Here is a 23,464-nt window from a genome sequence, read left to right as displayed (position 1 = left end):
ACACAGATCCACGTGGCAGCCCAGTACAGCCTGACCTCCAGGCAGCTCAGACTTAAAGGCCAGACAGTAAACGTTCGGCTTTATGGGCCAGTCCCTTGAAGCACTCCTTCAAACTACTGCACCGTAAAAGCAGACACAGACCTTATGTAAACAAATGTGCACGGTTATGAGCCAATAAAACTTTATTTATGAGCAAAGACTACAGAAGAAGAAAAGGTAATCATGGGGTATAGTCTGGGGACATCTTCTCATCTGCTCCCAATACTTAGGAATGATCCCATAAGAGAAAGCTACGGTGAGAATTGAACAGACCCCACCTAAATCGTGATTCTCCAATTAAATATACTCCTTGCTAGAGAAACAGGTATGCTGACAGGACATCTATCTCTTCACCTGAAGTTTAAGAAGTCAGCAATCACTATCCTCAGCCCTAGTCAATTCCAGCCTCCTGTAGTACATCTTGTGCTATACGAGATGCATTGTCCGAGGCAAAAGAAAGCCTGAGATTCACAAAAGGACACCATGTACTTACTCAAAGAACAGAATTTAGGTTTCTAATGTTCCCAGACGTTTTCTGCACCTTAATCAACACCAGAACAAAAATAATGAGCTATTGCAACAAAACATATCTCTTAGGAGGAGCAATTCATCCAGCACAAATGACCGACTCTCGGGTGGTGCCCAGAAGATGTAGACAGAGGAAAGAGAAGGGCGGTGAAGGAGGCAACTAAGAAAGAAGAGAAAAAGCTGGGGGTGGGGGTGCATGCCTTTAATCCCAGCACTCAGGCAAGCAAATATCTGTGAGTTCAAGGCCAGCCCAGTCTGCAGAGAAGTTTCATGACTGCCTAGCCTGTTACACAGGGAAATCCTGTCTCAAAAGAAGAAAAGAGAAGAAACAGGGGAAGAAAGCATAGCTTCATGCATGTGTACTTTGGGTAACCCCTAAGTTTAATTGTTTTCTTTTACAATTTGAAGCATGATTACTTTTAATTGGTATGTTAAATTCATTAACATTTTCTAAGTTGTCTGTAGTGGGGAGCTGCAGGCCTCTTCCCACAGCCCAGCTCATGGCTGCCTGGCTAGCTTATGCCCCAAAATAACGACACACAAACTGTATTCTTTTAAACACTGCTTGGCCCATTAGCTCTAGCCCTTACTGGCTAATTCTCATATCCTGATCAACCCATCTCTAATAATCTGTGTAGCATCAGTCTTACCAGGAAAGATTCAGCATGTCTGACCTGGCAGCTTGCTTCATCGCTTCTGGCTCTGAGACGAGCTGCCCTGCATCTGAGCTCACTTTCTCTTCCTCCCAGCATTCTATTCTGTTTACTCCACCCACCTAAAGGCTGGCCAATCAAATGGGCCAAGGCAGTTTCTTTATTAGCCAATGACCTTCCTCCATCAGTTGTCAATATTTTTATATATATATTTTTTATATTTCACTATTTGGGCCCTGTCCTGATCTGTGGTATGTTTGTTGTTGTTGTTTTGGTTTGATGTGATTTGTTTTTATAATTATTTTTATTTCATAAATATATGTACTGTATTTACATTGTTTCCCCCTCCTCCAACCCTTCATATCACCCCCCTCAAATCATGGGTCTCTCTTTCTTTAATTATTATTGTTATGCACACACATATACATACACACATGCACGTACGATTTGCTGAGTCCATGTAGTGTGTATATGTTTTCAGGAATAATCACTTGGTATAAGATAACCAATCAGGGGTTTATCCTGGGGAAGACTAAATCTCCCTCCCTCAAGAGTCTTTAATTGCCTGTAGCTCTCCCTCTAAGAGAGGGGTGCTCTGAAGTTTCCCCCATCCATGCTGGCATATCAACCGGTCTCACTGTTCAGATCTTTTAAGCAGCCTTATTGTTGAGATGTCCTGGGTGTGGCTTCCTTGTCACAGCTGGGAGACATCATCTCCCAGCAGACTCCCATCCTCTGGCTCTGACAACCAAACCCCCTCTCCTATGCTGTCCCCTTAGCCTTAGGTAGAGGGAGGTTATACTGTGGATCCATGCAGTGGGGCAGCGCACCCCACAATCAGTTGTTCTCTGCATTTTGACCAATTGCCGCTTTCTGTAACAGTCCCCATCTGCTGCAAGAGGTGGCTTTTTTGCTGAAGGTGAGAGCTATGCTTACCTGTGAATACAAGGCCCTCGGTGTGATCCCTAACTAAACAATTTTTATAAAGTCATACTGGGCTCCCCCTCATCTGCCTTATAAGCCTCAGGTTTCCAAAAGCAAAGGCATATTTTGAAAAGCAGACGATGGGATTCAAATCTGTCTGTCGCATGTCCTGAAGTTACCACCCACCTGTTCGCCCATAAGGTTCCAGGACAGAAGGAATCCCAAGACCTCCAGGCTACCCACACGGGACTCAAACAGGATCACTTCTATCCACAGCCCATCCCCACCTTTATCCTTCTGCAAACTCCCCTTTGACCTCCTGATCTGGTCCCTACCTTCTACTCCAGTTCAGGCAACTGAGTCCCTGGACCTGATCGGAACCAAGAGCTCAGCCTAAAACCCCAGATCCTCAGGAGATCTTCAGTTCTCTGCAGGACTGACGTGCAGTTTCCCCGAGCCCTGCTACTGCTGATGGTACTGATGTCTGCCAGCCCAGCTCAGATCTCTGACCACGGTCACTAACAGAAACCCCCAACCTTTACTAGAGCCTGTCTCACAGCCTCTCCTCCTCTCTTCCTTCTAGACATCCAAACTGGGCTTCCATCTTAAAACCAATCTGCCTTAGTCCTACCTTTCAGGATCAAAATTCTTAAAAGATTTGTCACTTCCTGTCTCTGTCTCCCATATGAATCCAAATTTGTGCACCTTGACAATTTCCTTATTGCAAAACTCAACAGGCTTTTTTTTTTTATTAGCCCTTAATTTCTCCCCTCAACGGCCTTGACAGTGTCGGGTTGTTCATCTTCGGTGCCTTTGTCGGCCTCTTCAGAGTGCCCCACCCCTTCTCAGTCTCTCCTTTGTCTCCCACTCATCCACATCTAAGCCTTAAATATGAAGCCTCCTTAGAAATTTTTAATTTATTCCTTTTCTCCCTTCACTGCCTCTCAGTGTTCTGGAAATCAACTGTTTGCTGTAATAGCTCTGTTTTGTGCCTTAAATGTTATCTGCCAACATCCTTGGCCCTCTCATTAAAGGGATCGGGGATTTCGTTAATATACTCTAAAAGTATTTTTATCTGCTAGTCACAGGCTGTTAGGTAGGGCATAGAGGTAGGCAAGGGACAGCTACCAAGGGGGGTGAACATCTCTGAAGATAAACTGTCATTGGGTCTGGGCCTGAAACATCCCAACCTCTCTACATCAGTGAAATCCTGAAGTCCTGATCAGTCAATCAACCTTTGCAGACACAGCTTTTTCCCAGGAATTCTCATTCAAAAGGAGAGAATCAATCACCATATGTGTGCCATGGAACCTATGTGAACTCTGAAGTGCATGTGTGCAACACACACAGGCACATGTATACACATGTGTGCACTTACACGCATGCACACACACAAAAGAGAAAGTTCTGTAATTTTACACACATGCACAAAAGAAAGTTTTGTAATGTTACATAATATATATGTATGTATACACACACATATAAACTAGACCTAACCAGTACCAACTGGCTCTGAGGAGATTTGCTGTTGCCTGCAGCTGCACCACTCTGATACTAAATATCTCTGACAGCATCTTTAGCGGGGGTCTTTCCAGATGTCAGTGGGAGGCCCTCACTCAAAACCCTGTTCTATGTAGATCTCCCTGCCTAGATATAATAGCCTAACTATTCCCACTGAGCCCCAAAATATAAAACATGACATCACATTCATTTCAAAGGTCTTTCGTCCACATGACACTGGGTGGAAGGGGCTCGGGGTTGCAAGATCTCCCAGACAGATTCCTGCCACTCAAACGTCTGACTTTGGCCAGAAAGCCCCATGGAGAGGAATGCCATCACTGAGGATGTCCGCCAGGCTTCCCTTTGGGCGTTATTCCATCATGGTAACAACATCTGGCACTTCCTCCAGTGAATCCGAAGGTCTTTGGATGATCTAATTCTCGGGGAAAATCAATACAGATCAGGAAGAATTTATGTAGGATCTGATCTCCTAATTCCTACTTTAAACCTTGACCTAGTTTTTCTGGCCACATAAAGGGAAAAAAAAATCCCTCTGGATTTAGTGTTGTGTAAAGAGCCCCAAATCCACTGTGTTGCCCAACAAAGCACTCGGTAAGATCGCCATTATTAACACATATCACTGCACCGAGCACACTTCACACAGAGCAATGCTGACTGGGAGCTTCCGTTGTCCCCACACTCCAAGTGCCCCCAGGAACACAGCCAGCTCCTAAGCCTGACTGCCTGAGCCCAAAATTCATTCATGTCTTATTGTTACTGTTATTTTGTCATAGTGTGTTCCAATATCAAATACCAAAAGGAAAAAAAAAAAGCATTTTCCAGCCGGAAGTGTGGTTTCTGTCACCAACACTGCTTCAGAAATGAAACAGGGTTTGCACAAGCCGAGGAGCCTCTGCTCTGCACCCCTCCCTTTCCTGTCTGTTTGGCTTTGTGTGGGAAGAGCTCCTCTTCACTCTGGCGAGGGGAGCAAGCGCTCCCTGAGCTGCAGACAGGCAGCCGGCTTTCCAATGTGTCTAATTACTGAAACTGCATGGTCAGCACACGTGCTGCCTTACCAGATTCACTTGAGGCTGTCTGTCAGTTTCCCAGTCCTGGAACCTTTGTCCATCCAAATCCCACCATCTTTTCCACTTAAGGCTTTGTCCCCCTAATCATCGATCCTTACAATAAATCAGAAATGAGACAGCCTCCGTGGGAAACACCTCAAGGGTGAGCATTACATTCCAAAGGTGAGACCAGGGAGAAAACGGACAGCAGATGTCATACGGTCCAAACTGGAAGATGAGGATTGTCTTAGAGTTTCTACCGCTGTGATAAACACCATGACCAAAAGCAGCCTGGGAATAAAGGGTTCGTTTCACCTTAAAGCTTTCAGGTCATGCTCATCACTGGGGGAAGTCAGAGTAGGCTAACTCAAGGTAGGAGCCGAGAAGCAGAACCAGAAGCAGAGGCCATGGAGGAAGGTTGCTTACTGGCTTGTCCTTCATGGACTACTCAGCCTGCTTTCTTATACCACTCGGAACCACCTCCCCAGGATGGCACCAGCTGAGTCCTCCCATATCAATTATTAATCATAAATGCACCCACAGATTTGCCTACTGGACAATCTGGACAGAAGTATTTTCTCCATAGAGGTCCCTCTTCCCAGACACTCTACTCTGGGTCAAGCCGACATAGAAACAGCCAGGATAGGGACTTTGTGCCTGCTCTATCCTCCCTTGGGAATGTTGGTGGTCTTTGCTGCGCCTTTACTCCCCTTCCCCCAAGGAGATGCATCGTCTTAAGGCTGAGAGCTCTTGTTCATGCCACAACTACTGGCAAGCACGGTATTCCCTTGTGTCAAAGACCACCTCCTAATACCTGGAGTCCTCCTGGGTAGGGAGAACTGTCGCTCTTTCCTGTTCTGCCTACACACGGGTGAGGAAGGCAGGCTCTAGTCCCAACAAGTGGAAGGTTAGATAGATAACTTCAGATGTTTTGAGGTCACTCACACTCCCATGGCTGAGAACATGAATCTCATGACAGTCTTGGGTTAGGAGGAAGAAGCCTGAGTTCTTGGGAATCAGTCTCCAGAAATGATCCCTCCAAACATCAGAATGATACCAAGCCACAGGCACATAAGAAATCCCCTCCCCACTGCAGGAGGAGATGCCTCAAAGTCCTGAAGGATGGCATATTAAGAGGATACTTTGTGATCTGCAGTACACTTTTTTTTTTTTTGAGGTCTAATGGTTTTATTTTTACGGATTTCAGCGATTGGAAAGCCTTCACCTCTAGAGCCCATGTTCCCTCTGGGTCTCTTCTCTGGGCACCACTCTGAGAAGAGCTGCTCCAGAAGGGGGTGGCCCAGTAGGTAGGAACCAACAAAGTTCAAAGTCCAGAATAGAGCAGAGTCATGGGTGTCAGCCAGAGCAACTTCTGCAGCCACAGTGCGTGCACTCGATGATGTGACCCACTTCCAGCTTGCTTTTTGGAACTCGGCAAACGCAGTTCGTCCCAAAGTTGGTGTCCCTGGTCTGAATGCAGCGTAGGCAGCATAAATTCTCGTAGCCCTGCTTTTTCCACTTGGCAATTAGGTTTTTGTCTGCATAGCCTTCTTTAATGCAGTATTCATAGAGCTCTCTACTAATGGCTTTCTGCTTATAAAACAGGTCAAATATATATCGCGTTTTCTGGTGATGGATTCTGAAAATAGGCCACAGAGATTCCACTTTTCTCTTTCCCTCATGGGGTTCAGTTTCAGCTTCTCTCATCTTTTGATCTAGTTCATCCAGTGTTGGTTCGATCAATTCCCAACCATCTGGAGGAGCTTTCCGGCTTCTTTTGACTTTGGGCATTTTCCAGCAAGAGTTGTAAAGATCCTCGATCTCTTTCCTATGAGAATATATAAAAATCTCTCCCTGGTCTTTGCAGTTACAATCCTGTGTTCTTGATCTGATTCACCAATATTCTGTGACTTTGGGAAGATCACTTTTCTTCTTTGGTTCTCTGTCTCATCGGAAGACCAAGCACCTACGGCCGCCGCTGCTTTATTGACGACTTCCGCCCGGATGAGAAACTCTTCAGAATAAGGCCCTCGCGGGACCCCGCCCACCTCGCGCTGAGATTGCGTCATCCTAGGTGTCCAAACACTGCCTTTGTAGAAGTTCGGAAGTCCTACGACCCCTTTCTTTTCACTTTCTGTGGGGGTGACCGGCACAACTACGTGTCTGCCCGGGCCGGGATCCCGGGGAGCGCGGTTGCCAGGCAGCATGCGGTTGGGCCAGAAAATCAGGCAACTCGCAAGACATCCCGGCCTCGCTGAGGTCCCCGTTCCTCGCAGCGGCGGCCTGCAGTACACTTCTTATACATGAGTGTAGGAGTCAGTGTTGCTTTGTTTATTGACTCCGGTGAGCCACAGAGTCCTTTGCAAAAGTGGCAAGATGCATGTGGTGGCAGACATTGCAGGTTCCTCATTGCAGCATCAGGTGCATATGGCTGCAGACATTGCAGGTTCTTCATTGAGGCATCAGGTGCATGTAACTGCCGGCATTGCAGGTTCCTCATTGCAGCATCAGGTGCATGCAACTGCAGGCATTGCAGGTTCCCTGTTGTGGCACCAGGTTCATGCAGCTGCAGACATTGCGGGTTTCTCATTGCAGCATAAGTGCATGCAGCTTCAGACATTGCAGGTTCCTTGTTGCAGCATCAGGTGCATGAGGCTGTAGACACTGCAGGTTCCTCACTGCAGCATCAGGTCTACTTGGACAACCTCACTCATTTATAAACTTGGCTCCACCAAGTCTGTCCTAACCAAGATAGACCAATATCAGCCGGTGTCTCTCCACCCGTTCCCTTCCCTTTATTAGTTACAGAAGAGGGAAGTGGAAACGGATGCATCATCACGAGTCCTGTGGAATAAGGGGAGCAATGTTTCTAGGTTCATTATCCCTCACCTGACTGAATCACTGAGGCTGGGAGCAATCTCAATTTTCATGTAAGTTTTTATTCATCAAATAAGGGCTTAAATTATTAGGAAATGGTGGCTTTTATTGTTTGTCTTAAAAATAAATTTTTCATACAATATATTCTGTTGACAGCTTTCTTTCCCCCATCTCCTCCCAGATCCTCCCCACTTCCCCACTCACCCCATTCCATACTTTCTTTCTCTTCCTTTTAGAAAACTGGCAAATAAGAACAATTAAACAGAATTTTCAGAAAACAAAACACAAGAAACACATACACACACAAAACCTTTACAAACAGAACATTGGAAACTATAATAAGCAAAAGAACAGCAAGAATTTTTTAAATGCCCAAACAAAGCAATATGAAACAAAAAAAATTCTACAAAAAAAACTATTAAGTTTGTTTGCTATTGGTCATCTGCTGCTGGGCATGGAACCTAGCCTTAAGTGTGGTTTATATACCCAGTGAGACGGCACTGGAGAAAACTCACTTTCCCTTTGTCAGTTGGAGACAGCGTCTTGGTCAGGAATGGGAGCTCCTGTCACTTTCCCCTCTCAGCCCTGGGACCCTGCCAGGCTTGGACCTACACAGGCCCTGTCCATGCTGCTGCCATGCTCTCTGTGAGCTCACATATATGTCAGGCCTGTTGTGTCTGGAAAATACTGTTTCTTTGGTGTCTTCCATGCCTTCTGTCTCTTACAGTCTTTCCACCTCCTCTTCCACACTGAGCCCTAAAGGGAGGGATTTGACTTCTCCCAAAGGTTCTCAGTCTGAGCAGTGTCCAGCTGTAGTTTTCTATATTAGTTCCTGTCTACTGCAGAAGGAAACTTCTCTGGTGATGGCTGAGCAAGACTCTGACGTACCAGAATGTCATTAGGAGTCATTTTATTGCTATGTTTCTTTAGCAGAACAATCATATTTGCTTTTCCCCTAGGTTCATGGCCTATCTAGTCGAAGAGTCTTTGCCACCCAAGCAGTGTCAATCTTGGATTCCACTTCATAGAGGGGGCCTTAAATCCAGCCAGAGAGTGGTGGGTTACCCCCATGACTTTTATGCCATTATTGCACCAGCATCTCATGCAGGCAGACCACCACTGGGTTGGCAGCTACCTTTCTCCCCTGATAGCATGCAGAGCACCTTCCCCTACAGAACACTAGTCGCTATGGGTGAATGCTCTACTTCTGCTTCAGGTCAGCTTCTCCATGTTTAATGAGATATGTAAGTGTTGTCTTCAGCAGTAGGACCTTACCATCCGCTGGTGGCTTTTTTGAAATAATAAAAGCCCACTGGCTGGAGAGATGGCTCAGCGGTTAAGAGCACTGCCTGTTCTTCCAAAGGTCCTGAGTTCAATTCCCAGCAACCCACATGGTGGCTCACAACCATCTGTAATGAGATCTGGTGCCCTGTTCTGGCCTGCAGGCATACATGCAGACAGAATACTATACACATAATAAATAAATCTTTGGCTGGGCAATGGTGGCACACGCCTTTAATCCCAGCACTCGGGAGGCAGAGGCAGGCAGATCTCTGTGAGTTCGAAACCAGCCTGGTCTACAAGAGCTAGTTCCAGGACAGGCTCCAAAGCCACAGAGAAACCCTGTCTCGAAAAACCAAAAAAAAAAAAAAAAAAAATCAACCCACTGTGCTTTTGTGGCAACTAACTTTGTATTTTTCTATACCCTTGGGATACAAATGTTATCAAGTTCTAGCACTTTGGCCTTCACATTAGTCTTCTAATCCTAAATGTACATCTGTTTCCATTTTACTGTAATGAATTAAAAAATGAAATGTAATGTGAATCAATAAAACGTAAGCGAGGCTCACAGCTGTGACTCAGCTCTGAAAGATGAAACTCTCTCAGATTGGAGCATTGCACCCTGTGAGAAACTGTTTTGGTTTGGTGTCGTATCTCCTGAACCTTCCCTTCCCCCTTTCCAAGGATTAACCAGTCCTATCAAATTGTAAAGTTGAGCTCCCACCAACAGGATGAAACTCAGTCGCCATGTATGTTAAAGATAAAAACCTGGTGCCATCTTAGCCCCTTATGTTTCTGGCACACCCGTTCTACAATAAGAATGGCATTGCTGCGCTATTTTTGCTTTGCTTGTATGATTTTTGTACTACACAAAAACTACTCATTATTTCTAAGACCCAAATGGGTTCTGAGGTCAGATCTGAGTTAGGGAGACGGATACTAATCGTACAAAATGTCTGTGAACATGAGCATGAGTATTGAACATATTTCCTGTCTTTGAGAACACATGCGCCACACATTCATCTGAATGCACATGAATGTCAAGATAGGTGGAGAGAAAGCTTCACTAAATCCTGGGTCTTCCCCTGCCCAATAATCTGGTGTTCCTATTGACCCCAAGGTGGGCCACCTAAGGTTTCTACGAATCCTCTACTTTATCTAATTAGATAACTCACACGAGTTCTCTGGTATATTTACCTGTCTGTCTCTTCTGTGATCTGCCTGTTGCATTCAGATATCAAGTTTGTGAGCTGAGATCAATTATCATTTAGTAAAGCTGAGTGTAATTAATCGCACAACAGTGAGATGATCTTGTTTAATTTCTGAAGTTGGGAGACTAAGACATTCTTGACAGAAGATAATAAATACAAATACACTTTCCAAACTTCCGTTATGTATTTGAGTCAAAACTAAATAATTGTTCACCAAGCTATTGTTAAATTGGAATTTAGTGGCTCCTGTACATGATTAATGATGTTGTGACCCAATACCAAAAGGCATGAGCAACCCTGTTCTGTCTTTGTTGTTGCTGCTGTTTCTGAGAAGAGAGGGAAAGAGACGGCGGGAAAACCATGAAGTTGGCTGGGTGGGGAAGTGGAGAGGATCTGCAAGGAGTTGAGGGAGGAGAAAAACATGATCAAAATACAATGTGTGAAAAAAGTTTAAATAATTTTTAAAACTCCTTACTGCCTTTAAATGCCTAAAAATAGACAGCAGACAGTTGCGAAACAGTAAGAATTACTTAATGGCACACAGCTGTAGACTTCAACCTTGGTTAAAATGGTAAATTGTGTGCGCTCGGCGGACCTGAATCGTTGTTGGATGTGTTCTTCTATCGTGACCCTGATTTTTTTTTTTTTTGGACAGGATCTCTCAGTGAACCTGATTCAGACAGAATGGCTAACCAGCAAGCCCCAGAAATCCTCCTGCCCCAGCTCTGCAGCTAGAATTCCAGCCACCACTCAGTCTTCATAGTACTGGGAAGCCAAATCCAGGTCCTCATGCTTGCACAACAAGAGCTTTTCCTGACTGAGCCATGCTCCTAGCCCCAAAGTAACAGACTTTCACATAACATCTTATCCCAGTTTTTAAACAGCTGGGGCATGGGGGGACAGGAACCATGGTGTGGTTTCAAAATATGTAGGCTTTTGACAGTGGAAGCAATAGCAAAAGAACTAATACATTTTATATTCTATAGGTGTTTTCATTCTCAAAAAGGTTATGATATATCATGAAAAATGACAGAAAATAAATCACTAGTCACATCTTTGAGAAAAAAAAAAAAAGCTCTGACAAATTAAATCCTAACACGCTCACATAAAAACTGCTTTGAGATGTTGAGTTGAGTGAGTTGGGACTATCCAAAAGATTATCCTCTTATATATATGACTTGAAGTGCTTTTTAATTATCTGCTTTGCAATATGAAGAGAATTTTTAATAGCTTTCATCTTATCGAGGCTTCCCAAAAGGCTTAACTGTGTGGCGTGTTTTCATCCTTCAATGCAGACACAGCGACCATCACTTCCCTCTCAAGCAAACCCACCGCTCTCAGCCCACAAACTTTCTGTACACATTTTCTCTTCTGGTTTTTGCTAATGGACCATTTCTCCTAAAATTAATTTAAGAAATCATGGGAGGTGAAGAGCTGTCTTCATTTCCCATACAGCTAATCTTCCAGTTCAGAATAATTTATTGATCCTTCCTTCTGCCTGTATTTGTTCCATGAATGAAAATGCATGATTGAAGGTGTGTGCTTATTTCAAATTTACTTCTCCTAAATCAGTTCTGAGAATCTTTTTTCCCAGTCCCACACTCTTCTAATATTTTAATTTTCCATTATTTTAATAACAAATAGTAAAAATAGTCTACTTATTCTAGTCTTTAAAAATATTACTGTCCCTGGATAGTCTCATCTGTTAACTTTTCAAAGGAAATTTAGAATGTCTCTGTTACTCCACCCCTTGGGCTCTGAGGCAAGAACGGGCCATGGCGGAATAAGACCCTTTACCTTCCTGGGTTGAAGATTGCTGCTCGTTTGTACGAAACAAGCTTAATCTGTTGAGTTATTTTCCTCAACCCCACTTTGCCATTCCTACCATTTTTGGAAATCTTTATTTTGGGAATCTTTTCTCACATGGAGCAGAATTTAGAGGAATGAGTTCTAACTAAAGCTCAGCTCGGCCTGTGGAGATCCGGGCTGTCCCCAAAAGATCCAAAAGAGGGTTGGTCCCGAGCAAGACACCATTGGAAGTGGCAGAAACTTTCAGATATGTGGCCTGATTGCAAGATTTCCATCGCAGGAGACCTATGCTCAGGGTGGACTATGGGACCTTGCTCCCTCCTCACTCTCTCCCCATCCAGCCATGAAGTGAGCAGTGTGGCCCTGCCATGTGCTCCCTGGCGTGATGAGTAGCCTCACCACAAGGCCAGCCGGTCGTGACAAGACCTTCCAAAACCATGAACCAAAATAAACCTATCTTCCTTATAAGTCACTTACCCATGGTGTTCTTTACAATAAAGGAAACTGGCTCACACGAGCCATTGGAAGGGGATACGTGGTGATGAAGCACACAGGAGCTTCTGGGCGTAGGAACATCTTAATCACAATGCCCAAGATGCCTCTGGTGGTTGTGAAGTTGCTCAGAAATTTAAAAGGAAAGCATTTGGAGATACACCTTTTAGGTGAACTGTTTTACTATAAAAACCTGGCAGCCCCAGTTGGAGGGGGGCAGACACATTTAGTTAAACAGACTTCTTCCCCAATAATGGAGTCAGTTTGGTTTTTATTTTAATGTAAAGTTAGAAGGAATAGATAACCTACCGTTGTGTGAGCCACAAGAACAGACTTGAGTTAAGCTTGCCCTGCAGTTAGCCAGCACTGGTAAAAGCCCATTTTAACAGGGAAAGAATGACTTAGGGTACAATAGATTTGGATTCTAATCCTGGCCCTTCCTGATACTATTCAACAACTCAGAGAAAGTTTATGTAATAGGTCTGTGCCTCAGTTTCTTCATATGCAGTGCTAGGAAGCTGAAATTTTGCTCATGTGATTCAAAGATTACCAACAGCGCATATGAAGCCACTTGATAGCCGGTCCCCCAATAAACATCGACTTCTACCACCATCTGAAGGGTCCTCATTGCTTTATTATTTCTGGCCTAAGGACTGCCACAGAAAAAATATGAACTAAGCTGAATGGAAGGAAGAGATTCTAGATGATTCCCCTAATTTACAGAATCTCTCCTGAGAAAACGAGTTTCTAGTTTCCTTTGGAAAGGCGTCCAAAGGTGCTCACGCACTACAGCTCAAACTTAACACCATGGTGAGCGCTTGCCCCTGCCCTGAACTGAGCACACACTCAGAATCAGCCTATGAAATGCTCCCCCAGTTTGCCAGCTAGCAGGGTTCAGTGACCATTGCTCCCAGTCACCGTCCACAGGGCCATACCTAAGTTGAAGAAACGAAACAGAGGCAAAAGTCTGTGCAATCAATAAAAGGAACAAGACAATTGACAAATAGTCTCTGAACAAGTGTCCCTAAGAACAGCAATGACTGCTGTGGAGGTGGCCAGACACCCTGCCTGGCGCTGTGTCTTCTTATTACCCTGTGAGATAGATCTCAGCATCATCAGTTTATAAAGTAGACAGTGAGTCTCAGAGAAATCCAAAGTAATACCTTATATCTCACAGCTAGGAAGAGTCACAGACAGGATTCGAACCCAGATCTATCAGACTGCAAAGCTCAACCCCACTCTCCTGCAGCATACTGGCTCCCCAGGAGTCTGGAGATGAGCCCGGCTATTCTCTGCATGGTGTTCAGAGTCTGACTCGGACTCTGACTTCAGGGGTACCTTTGAGGATATTCATTTTTCAAGCAGTGTGTCTGGGTTCACCACCCTGGTCCATCCCATTTCCCCTCTCGATTGCCTCCTTGAAGTCTTTCCAATGGAGGACAGGGAGGGAGGGCTGGGAAGTAGGGTTCTGCACTTCCTGTCTGTCTCTCATTTAGGTCACAAGGCTCAAGACTTTACTCCAGCCATAAGCAGTTTGTTCCTTTAGCACAACAATCCTTTGGCAGTTTTCTCAGCCCAACCTTGCTCCTTCCGGGGACCCAGTGACACTGAGAGGAACATCTTCCCTAGGATTTGACAACCCCCTTCTTCTCTGTTCCCCAGCACAAGGGGTGGTAGTTGCTTCCTGCAGTTTCTGCTCTATGGTTCCTTTGCTACCTGAAAGCCCTTCTGTGTTTTCATACCAAGTTAAGAATCATAGATGTTCCTTTCCCTCTAAATAGCTAGCGTGGTTTCTACCTCCTGCTAGAACCCTGGCCAATAGAAATGATCATTTGCTCCAATGCTCCTCAACATGAAGAAACTGAGGCCCAGGGAAGTGATGACATGCTTAAGCTCGAACAATTAGCATTCGAATTTAAGGTGTTGCTACCCCTACTTAGAAATGTACTACACCACAGTGAGCCACATGCAACCACCTCATGAGAGAATGTAGAAACTGGGACTACCATCTAGTCCCTGATGAAACATTTCCGTTCAGAGGTTTGTACCATCATCTCAGAGACAGTTGTGGGAAACAAGGACCAAGCATTGTATGATTTTCTTGATGTCACCTATCTAAGAAGTAATGGGCAAGGTTTCAACTGAATTAACCTAACTGTAAACCAGGGCTGTTAGCCACTGCTCTGTGCTTGGGTCTTGCCCCTCCACCCTTCTTGGTTAGACACTATCTCTGTGCTTTCAAAGCCAGACAGAGCTCAGAGCTGACATCTCTTCTGTCCTCTTAGAACGACTCACTCGTGTTTTACTTGATTTGGTTTCGTTTGGTTTGGTTTTGAGACAGTGCTCCTGCATCCAGGTCATTCTAGAACTCGGTGTATACAGTCCAGGACGGACTTGAAGCCTTACCCTCCTTGCTCAACCTCCTGACAGCCGGGATTATAGGTGTGAGCCACCACTCTCAGTTTTATGTGGTTCCAAGGATCAAGCCCAGAGCCTCATACAGCCCTGGCAAACACTCTGCCCACTGAGCTCCATCACCAGCCCAAGGGCTGCTCACTCCCGAAGTTGGTAATTTTTGTTTTCTTTGCACTCCTGACTCAAAAACCTAAGGTGTTGTTTCACCTACTAACATTCCCTTATCCAAAAGCTCAAATCCAAGTGAAGAAAGCAGCTATCTTAGCATCGTTGTTTGTCTTCCAAGCTTTCCGCGAAGCTTCTTGACTGAAGCTATCTCAGCCAATCCTAGCGAGACTGAAGCTATCTATCTCAGCCAATCCCAGAAAGACTCACACATGGAAACCATAGGCTCTAAAGCAGCTGGGAAGAAGAAATCTCAGTTGGAAGCTGGAAATACCTTTCAGATGCCTCTCATAGATGGGGCCGCAACATGAGAAGGTTCCAGTATGTTATTTACCAGTCATCAAAAGCTACAGAGTTGAACTTCAGGAATAAGTCTCTCTCTTACCTCTTGACAGGTGGAGCCCAATTAGGAGCGTCCTGTGAGCTGGATTTGGAGTGCCGCCACCCCCTGACTAGGAGCTCTGCTGAGCGTAGCTAAACTGCAGTCAGTTAATCATGAAGGAACTGGACAGCTCCCAGGCCCGAGATCCTGCAGGGCCATGGCAGGAGGAGGATCTGCTTGCTGTCTACTAATGATTAAACCCGGGTCCCCTGTGAGCTCTTGCTGGGCAATGGCCTGGTTTTCAGGATGCATCCTCAGAGGGATTCATATTTGTTAAAGGATGGACATTAAGACAAGAAGCATCAAAGCATGTAGGAGATATGGCCAGCATCCAAGGGTCTAGCCTCCCTACAAACCCAGGAGTAGAGAATGAGGGAAAGACATGGGGTTTGGGGGGGCATCCAAGCCTCGGTGGGCAGCTGCCCTGAATCCCTGAAAATCACGCTGCTGGTACGAGATACCGACTGGGTACCGGATGCTGACAGTGTTGCCTTGTTCCTATCAGCAGACGTTTGCTGAGCAGTTGTAATGTGCACCTGCTTCACCAAGTAGAATGGATCGTATCTCAAGGAAGTGGCCTTCTGGGCTCACGTGCACCTTCATGCTGATCTCAGCACCCTGGCTCTCACAGGCTTCCTCAGTGCCCCAAAGCAGGAGACAGTCCAGTTTACCAGGAAGCACACTGGGCGAGCCAGGGCGGAGTCCACATTCTGCAGCTCTCCTCCAGCACAGTGTAGGCTACTCAGCTACTTACCACACCCATCGGTTTTCTCACACACAGAAGGGATCAGACAGCTAAGAGCCAATGCGAGGGCACTCTGAGAAAGAAGTCTCTGTGATCAGAGCACCTACTGCTCTCGCAGAGGCCGGGAGCTCAGGTCCCAGCACTCACTTTGAGTGGCTCACAACCAACTGTAACTCCAGCTCCAAAGGACTGAGGCCCTCTTCTGGCCTCCCAAGGCATGGTACCCACAGACACATAGGTAGACACACACATATACACATACCTTTATTACTATTTTTTAAATATTTTTTAAAGATCAAGCAAGACAAATCTAAAAATGATTACTATTGAAATTTGGGAGTAGAAGATTGAAAAAATGTATCTTAGTTCTATTAATGTAGCTATTATATCGGGGAGATGTAATTCCCTGGAGATTAAGAAAGATGTGAAAAAGCTAATACACAAAATTAGTCCCAAGTGACAGAGAAGTGTGTCTTTCCAGACTGCCTTAATCATTTGGCATCCACCTTGATCAGTGCGTACCCCCGAAATGCAGAACAACACCAATCCCCACCCTCCAGGAGCACTGGAGCCTAGCAACGGAAGGGCCTCTCAGCCCATCCCACACAGTCTGTCCACAGAACCGGGTCTCCACCTCCTTCCAGTCTTGGCTTGAGTGCATTCAAGCGTGAGAAGTTTCTGGCAGTATGAACGCCATGTACCTCTGTATCTGCCTCTCATTGGCTTTAGTTCAACAGCTGTGAATTCCTGGCTCCTCTTCTCCAGGGCAGCCTTGGCCCAGCCCCTCACCCTACTCACCTCCTGGGAACCCCTACCAACTGCTTTGGGGTTTGCCAACCACTGTCCTTATCGGCCATTAGAAAAATGGCATTTCTAGGAGAAGGAAAAACCTACATCCTGACATTGCTGGGGCCCTCTTTACAGAAAGGAGTTCTTCACCTTGGCTATCCAGAAGTTGACATTGGGCATGAAAATAACCGTGACCTTTCCAGCCAGACCCCAGGGAGGAAACACTAAAAATACACATATATCTTCCGGCACCAGGAGCCAGGGCTGGCACTATGAATAACCCTCTGCTCCCCAGAGATTCAGACAGGCAACTTGAAGGGACCTGCAGGCCAATTTGCATACAGGGTGTGAGGGAAGTCATCAGTCAAGGGTGGCCTTTTCTCCCCCTTACCCCCAGCCCCAAGACAGTGGTTCTCAACCTGTGGGTTGCCACCCATAAGTTGAAAACCACTGCCCTCAACAATAATATAACGGTTTTGTATGGCATGTGTATGGTATTAAATACTAAGTAATCTGGAGACTACTCAAGCTACATAGGAAAACAGGCATGCAGGAGGTGCAAACACTCCACTTGCAGTAAAGGACTCGCGCTCCCACAGATTCTGATGTCTGCACAGGGTTCTGGGAGCAGCCCCCTGCAGACACTAAGGTATTAGCGTACCTGACTGCGCTCTGCACTGTCTACCCCACATGAGCATCGTCGGTTAGCAATGAGCACACGATGACTCTTGACCCGGTCGCTGTGCCTTACTGTCTCACTAAGTCTCCACAACCCAATGAGGAGACCCTGGTTTTATTCTCATTCTCACATGAAATTGTATCCAATAACAGGTAACTCGCCTAACGTCGCACAACCAGCGAGTAAGTCACCCTGGAAAGGCACGACCGGAAAGACTACCTCACAGGCTCCCCGCAGACGTGGTCCTCTAGGTGCCTCTTGTCCAGAGGCCCTGCCTCCTGCCCTCCAGCCTCCCCTCGGCACCCTCGGCACCAGGCACTCATGTCCCAACCCCGGCCTCTGTCAGCTGTGCCCGTGTGACCAACAGTGTGTTTCTTTCCTAACCTGTGCTGAGTGCCCGGTTCTTAGGCCGAGCAGGTCCACCGGTGACCGCCCCCCACAAACCCCCTCTGTGATATGCTGCTGTCACACGTTTTGGAATGTGTGTTAGCCAATATTGTCTGTCCCGTGCTTCACGTCATATGTTCTCAGTTACTCGTGATCAGAAGTCATAAAATATCACAAGTATTTCAAAATGTATGTTATTTATCATACATGTAAATATTTGAAATGTTTTAGAAAATAGCACAGATGTTTTATATAATGATATTTATATTTTTATGTGTGAATATATAGATATATGTAGATATATACATTGGAGGACACATATATACATATAGGTGCTTAGTGCCTGTCTGTGTGTGTGCACACGGAGGCCAGGGGTTAACATTGGTAATCTCCTACCTCTCTCCAACTTATATTTTGCAACCACACTTCCCACTGATCCTGGAGCTCGCTGGTTTGGCGAGACTGGCAGACCAGTAATGTCCAGGACCCGCCTGTCCCTGCCTTCCCGCTGAGCACCAAGGTTACAGATGTGTGCCATCACACTCAGGTTTTACATGGGTTCTGAGGACCAAACTCAAGTCCTTGTTCTTGCGCAGCAAGCATTTTGCCCACCAGGTCATCACCCCAGCCCTAATTTTTTTTTCTAATTTTATACTTTAAAAATACTTTATAAAAGTATTAAATAAAAAACAAGAAATAAACAGCATTAAGTTTTAAATTGCAAAGCATTCTGAGTAGCATGTTGAAATATACAAAGAATTGCAAATTCTAAACTTGAAAAAACATATTTACCAATTCATAATGGAATAGACTGACAGTTCTTCTCAAAAGAAGAAATATAAATGGCCAATACTATTTGAAAAAAGTTTTCTGCATCTTTAGCCAACAGGGAAATAAAAATTTAAATTGCTTTGAGATTCCAAAGCCAAAATGGCTATTGTGTTGATCTGTTTTATGTCAACTTGACACAGGCTAGAGTTATTCGGAAAGAGGAAAGTTCATCTAAGAAAATAACCCTCCCTACAAGCTTGCAGAGCATTTTCTTAATTACTGATTGATGTGGAAGGTCTCGGCGCACTATGGGTGGTACCATCTCTGGGCAGGTGGTTGTGAGTTGTATCTAACAAAAATAAATGAATAAATAGATAAAAGCTCAGCTGACCAAGAGATGTTTCACAGAAAATCCTCTGCTCCCAGGCCTGGGTCCTTGGGCTTCTTGCCTCGGAAGCAAGAAGCATCATGGGAAAGTAAAGAGCTTCCCCAAGGATGATCCTTCCACGCCTGTTCACCTCATGGCCTCTCTAGGCCACAAGGCTGGCTTGACCGACATCATCCGGGAAGTTGACAGGCCAGGATCCAAGGTGAACAAGAAAGGAGTTGTGGAGGCTGGAACCATTGTGGAAACACCACCCCTGGTAGTTGTGGGAATTGTGGAATATGTCGAGGCCCCGTGAGGCCTCCAGACCTTCAAGACAGTATTTACTGAGCACATCAGTAATGAGTGTAAAGGCCTTTCTGTGACAGCGGGCACAAATCTAGGAAGAAAAAGCCTTCACCAAATACTTTAGAAAGTGGCAGGACAACATGGGCAAGAAGCAGCTGGAGAAGGGCTTCAACAGTACTTCAGTGAAGTACTGCCAAGTCATCCGCATAATTGTGTAGCCACCATTTTAACCTCACCACCATCATTGGTAAGAGTACCCACATGTGCTAGTCCACCATCTTTGGTAAAAGTACCCACATGTGCTAATATTCTTTGACTTATTAAAATATTCCTTTTAATCTTCTTACAGTTACTAGCATTGGTAAACAGTAACTAATTGGATAAAATACATGACTAAATTTAGCTTATATGCCAAGTTTAAAATAACAGGTAATGGTACCTAGTTCTCAAGTGCCTTTACAGATTTGAGGGTATGGCATTTAAAAATTAAAATAAAATTAAAAAAATAAAAACCTTCAATTTTTATGAAAGCTTTTACATCTAATTGAAGATGTGGGTGCATTTTAATGTGTTCAGTTCAGAAGGTTCCAGAAAACTCTACAGAAAGCTTAAAATGGTCTGCTGCTGCCTAAATTCCGCCATGTCAGCTAAGATGTCTTTCGGGGGAACCGGTCCTTATGGTCTCAAAGTTGATGTAGTTTCTTCTCATTGCTAAATTTGGCAGAAGCTGAGCCTCATCTGTGCGGGAGAAGATGGAATTGCTAGGGAGCACTCTAAAGGCCGCTCTGCACTGCCAATGGGAGAGTTCTGAACCAAGGACCCCAGGATTCCAGGGTCTCAAAAGGAAACTTCCTCTCCCCATGCCAAGTTTCATCTTCTCTAGATATGATGAGAAAATGCTTTAACAAACAAAAACTCTAGCAAAAAAAGAGCCACTAAAGTCAGCCATACTGCTGAGGACATGGCTTTAATGACCCCCGAGGAGCTTTGGGGTTCACGGGCAGGATCCTAAAAAATGTGATAGGCTAAAAGCATCTTGCACTCCAGACTAGAGACTGCTGGTGATTCTGATAAACTTATGCTCCTATGATATGCTTGGCAGAAAAGGGGGCTTTGAAAGCTTCCTTTTAAGGCTCCAAGTAAGAGCTACCTTCTCAGGGTCTAAGGTGAGACCACCTGACCCAAAGTCTTTATCCCTGGAGCCCTCAGAAGCACCAGAGAGAAGCAGGGAGGCTGGGCATGTGCACCCTGAGGGCTGATAATGATGACAACCATCCTTCCTGGCAGGCTGAGTCCGAGTCTTGGCTTTAATCCCAGGCCTTTGGGGAGTCCCGGGGAGCTGAATTACTGGGTCAACAATATTGATGGGCCCTATTGAAACCACAGCCAGTTCTAGAGTTTGCTACCCCACTGGCAAATGAAAGCACGTAGTTCATTTGAGTTCTAGGAGGCCTTCCTCAGTCCTGCCTCAGGCAGTAGCCGGGGACAGGAGGTGCAGGCATTGGGGAGAAGAGCGTAGGGAAAGACACTGCCCTGAGATGCAGAGCTGGAGTTGCAGCTCAGACAAGAGCATTTCCCTAGCCTAGTCCTGAGCTCAGTCTCCAGCGCTGCCACCACCACCAAAAGGCAAAATGAAACAAAACCAGAATAAAATCCTGTGACTCCAGCACTTTGGGAATCTGTCCAGGAATGCTCCCACCATCTAAGACCACTTATTCTATCCATTCCTCTCCCGCCCACAGCCTTAGATCGACGCTCAGATCTGAAGACTCCAGACCCTGACCAACACCCCCTGTGTTCCCAACATCAGCCTCACTCCAGAACCCAGTCAAGGCAGCAGAATCACACCGCTGGTTACCCAGGCGAGTTCTAGATGTTCCGCTCCAGACATTTCTACAGCTTCAGTGTAGAGACTCAGCCAACACACTTGAGAGAGGGGACCCATTGGCAGAGAGTAATAAGCCACCATCAGAAATTCAGTAGTATGTAAGGGATTCGGTGCCATGCTACGCGAGAACTGTGCTAGCAGCATAAGGGATGCAGCAAGAGCAAGGCCAGCCTGAGCAGAGGGCGGATGCACCCTGACACACTGCCGCCATTCTCCTTCTTTACTTGCTGGTTCTAACGTGGAGGTCTTAGTTCCTACAGGAGTTTGCTTCTTCCTGATTCCTATATGGACAATAAGACAGGCCACACCCTTGTGGACCAACTCAATAGTTATAAAGCAAAGACTCCAGACAGCCTTTCTATCTGATGCTCTTTTGAGTTCATGAATTGCTGCCCTGGGAACCCAATGGTGTGTGTACAGATAATTTCCAGCATAGATCCAGCAGTCGCTTGGATTACAGAGCTAGAGAAGAAAGAAAAAGAAAGAAAGAAAGAAAGAAAGAAAGAAAGAAAGAAAGAAAGAAAGAAAGAAAGAAAGAACATATGAGAACTGAGAAGCACACACAGTCGTTCAGTGTAGTAAATGTTGATGTGTCTGCTAGACTAAGGAGAAGCAGTTTACCTCACTGGAGGGCACATGATAGGGAGAAAAATGCAGGTTATGAAAAGAGATTTATGTTCTATTAAACATACAGTCACATCCCTCAGGAAGATTAAAATACTCAAAATCAAGATGCATCATAGCTGCCTGCAGGGTGTATGGCTGATTAAAAAGACACATTCCTGGATCTGGAGGTTGACTTCTTGAAGGATAATTCAAGGAGACAAATTGTTCTCTTATTCCACAGTCTAAGCTGAGTTCTCTCCCAGCCCCCAGTCCAGGTGCTGACGTCTCTGGATCCCTCAAAGTTTGTGATAGCTAGCCTAAATCCACCAAAATCCCACTTAATCCTTACTCCTACACTACTCTCAGGGATAATTAAATTTTGAAGATCAAACATTCATCGTTTAGGTAATATACTTGAAAAAAAAACAAGAGCTCATCTAACATTTTTTAATTTCAAAATGATTTTTAAATTGGGCGTTCGCAGTCTTCTCTGTATTTGCTGCAAGTGGCTGTGCCTTACCCTGTGCAATCAACGGCTCTCTCAAGGCTCACCTCTAAACTGAACCTTCCTCTTCCGGGAGTCTTTGGAAGCCAACCCCGAGACAAAACACAATCACCTTCGATGATGCAGAAATCTTTTTACCATCGACACATTTAAAGGAGGAATTTTTGATGAAATAATGATACCCACATGAGGACTAAAATGCCTTTTGTTTGACAGAATAATGTCTAGAGTTAAGGGGAAAGCGGCAATTACAGATGAAGAACAGAACGTCCTGAACTCCAAATCCATGCAGCTTTTTAGCACCTCGCCATCATTTTGCAGAATAACAGGAAATGTTCTCTGGGTGTTCAGACCTGATTTCCAAGCAATTTAGGGAAGCTGAAGGCTCTTGTGAATACGCAGGTGAACCAAGTCTGGGGGAGGGTGGAGACCAAGGTTCCAAGAGCCCCGGGAAGTGAGCCAGAAAAGCAGTTATGAAGAGGTAGGGGTCTGGGAAAATGGCTCGGTCTGTAAAGTTCTTGTCATACAGCTACTAGGACCTAAGTTTGATCCCCAAAACCAATGTAAGCATACTAATTACGGCGGCAGCGTAGACTTAGAGTCTCAGTGTTGTGGAGGACAAGACAGGAGGATCCCTGGGGCTCAATGGACAGCCAGCCTGCCTGACTGGTGAGCCCCGGATCCAAGTGAGAAACCCTGTCTCAAAGAAGAAAGTAGATGGTTTCTGAGGAATCACCTCAGGCCTCCACACAAGCAAAACACACAAACATGCATGTGCACACACACACACACACACACAGTGACTTTCCCTACTATGTGATATGTCGCCTGCCTGCTACTCAATTCAAAATTAGACTTTAGAAATCATATACCCTTGAAGGCTAAGAAGGAAGGGAGCAAACATCCCAGGAGAAAATAAGTAACCGGTCAAAGAGAGCCCAAGTGTGCAGGGCTGTGACCCCACTGTGGCGCCTCCAGTTCAGCACCTGGAACTTAGACACTACTTGGAGCCTGTCTGTATCTGTGTGTGATGGATACATGTCCACACATGCACAGATCCACACACGGCAATGTCATA

The 23,464-nt window shown here is 45.4% G+C and overlaps 1 protein-coding gene across 1 annotated transcript; it reads right to left on the bottom strand.

Annotated features, from left to right (window-relative positions):
• Positions 1-5,902: 5,902 nt before the first annotated feature.
• Positions 5,903-6,692, bottom strand: LOC130888130 (protein BUD31 homolog). Its single transcript, XM_057791006.1, has one exon. The coding sequence runs from the start codon at positions 6,500-6,502 to the stop codon at positions 6,068-6,070; it is 435 nt and encodes a 144-aa protein (XP_057646989.1). The 5' UTR covers positions 6,503-6,692; the 3' UTR covers positions 5,903-6,067.
• Between the last annotated feature and the right edge of the window lie 16,772 nt (positions 6,693-23,464).

This window comes from Chionomys nivalis, chromosome 16 (genome assembly GCF_950005125.1).
Source record: "Chionomys nivalis chromosome 16, mChiNiv1.1, whole genome shotgun sequence".
Taxonomy (NCBI): domain Eukaryota; kingdom Metazoa; phylum Chordata; class Mammalia; order Rodentia; family Cricetidae; genus Chionomys; species Chionomys nivalis.
This window is presented reverse-complemented; position numbering and strand designations above follow the sequence as displayed.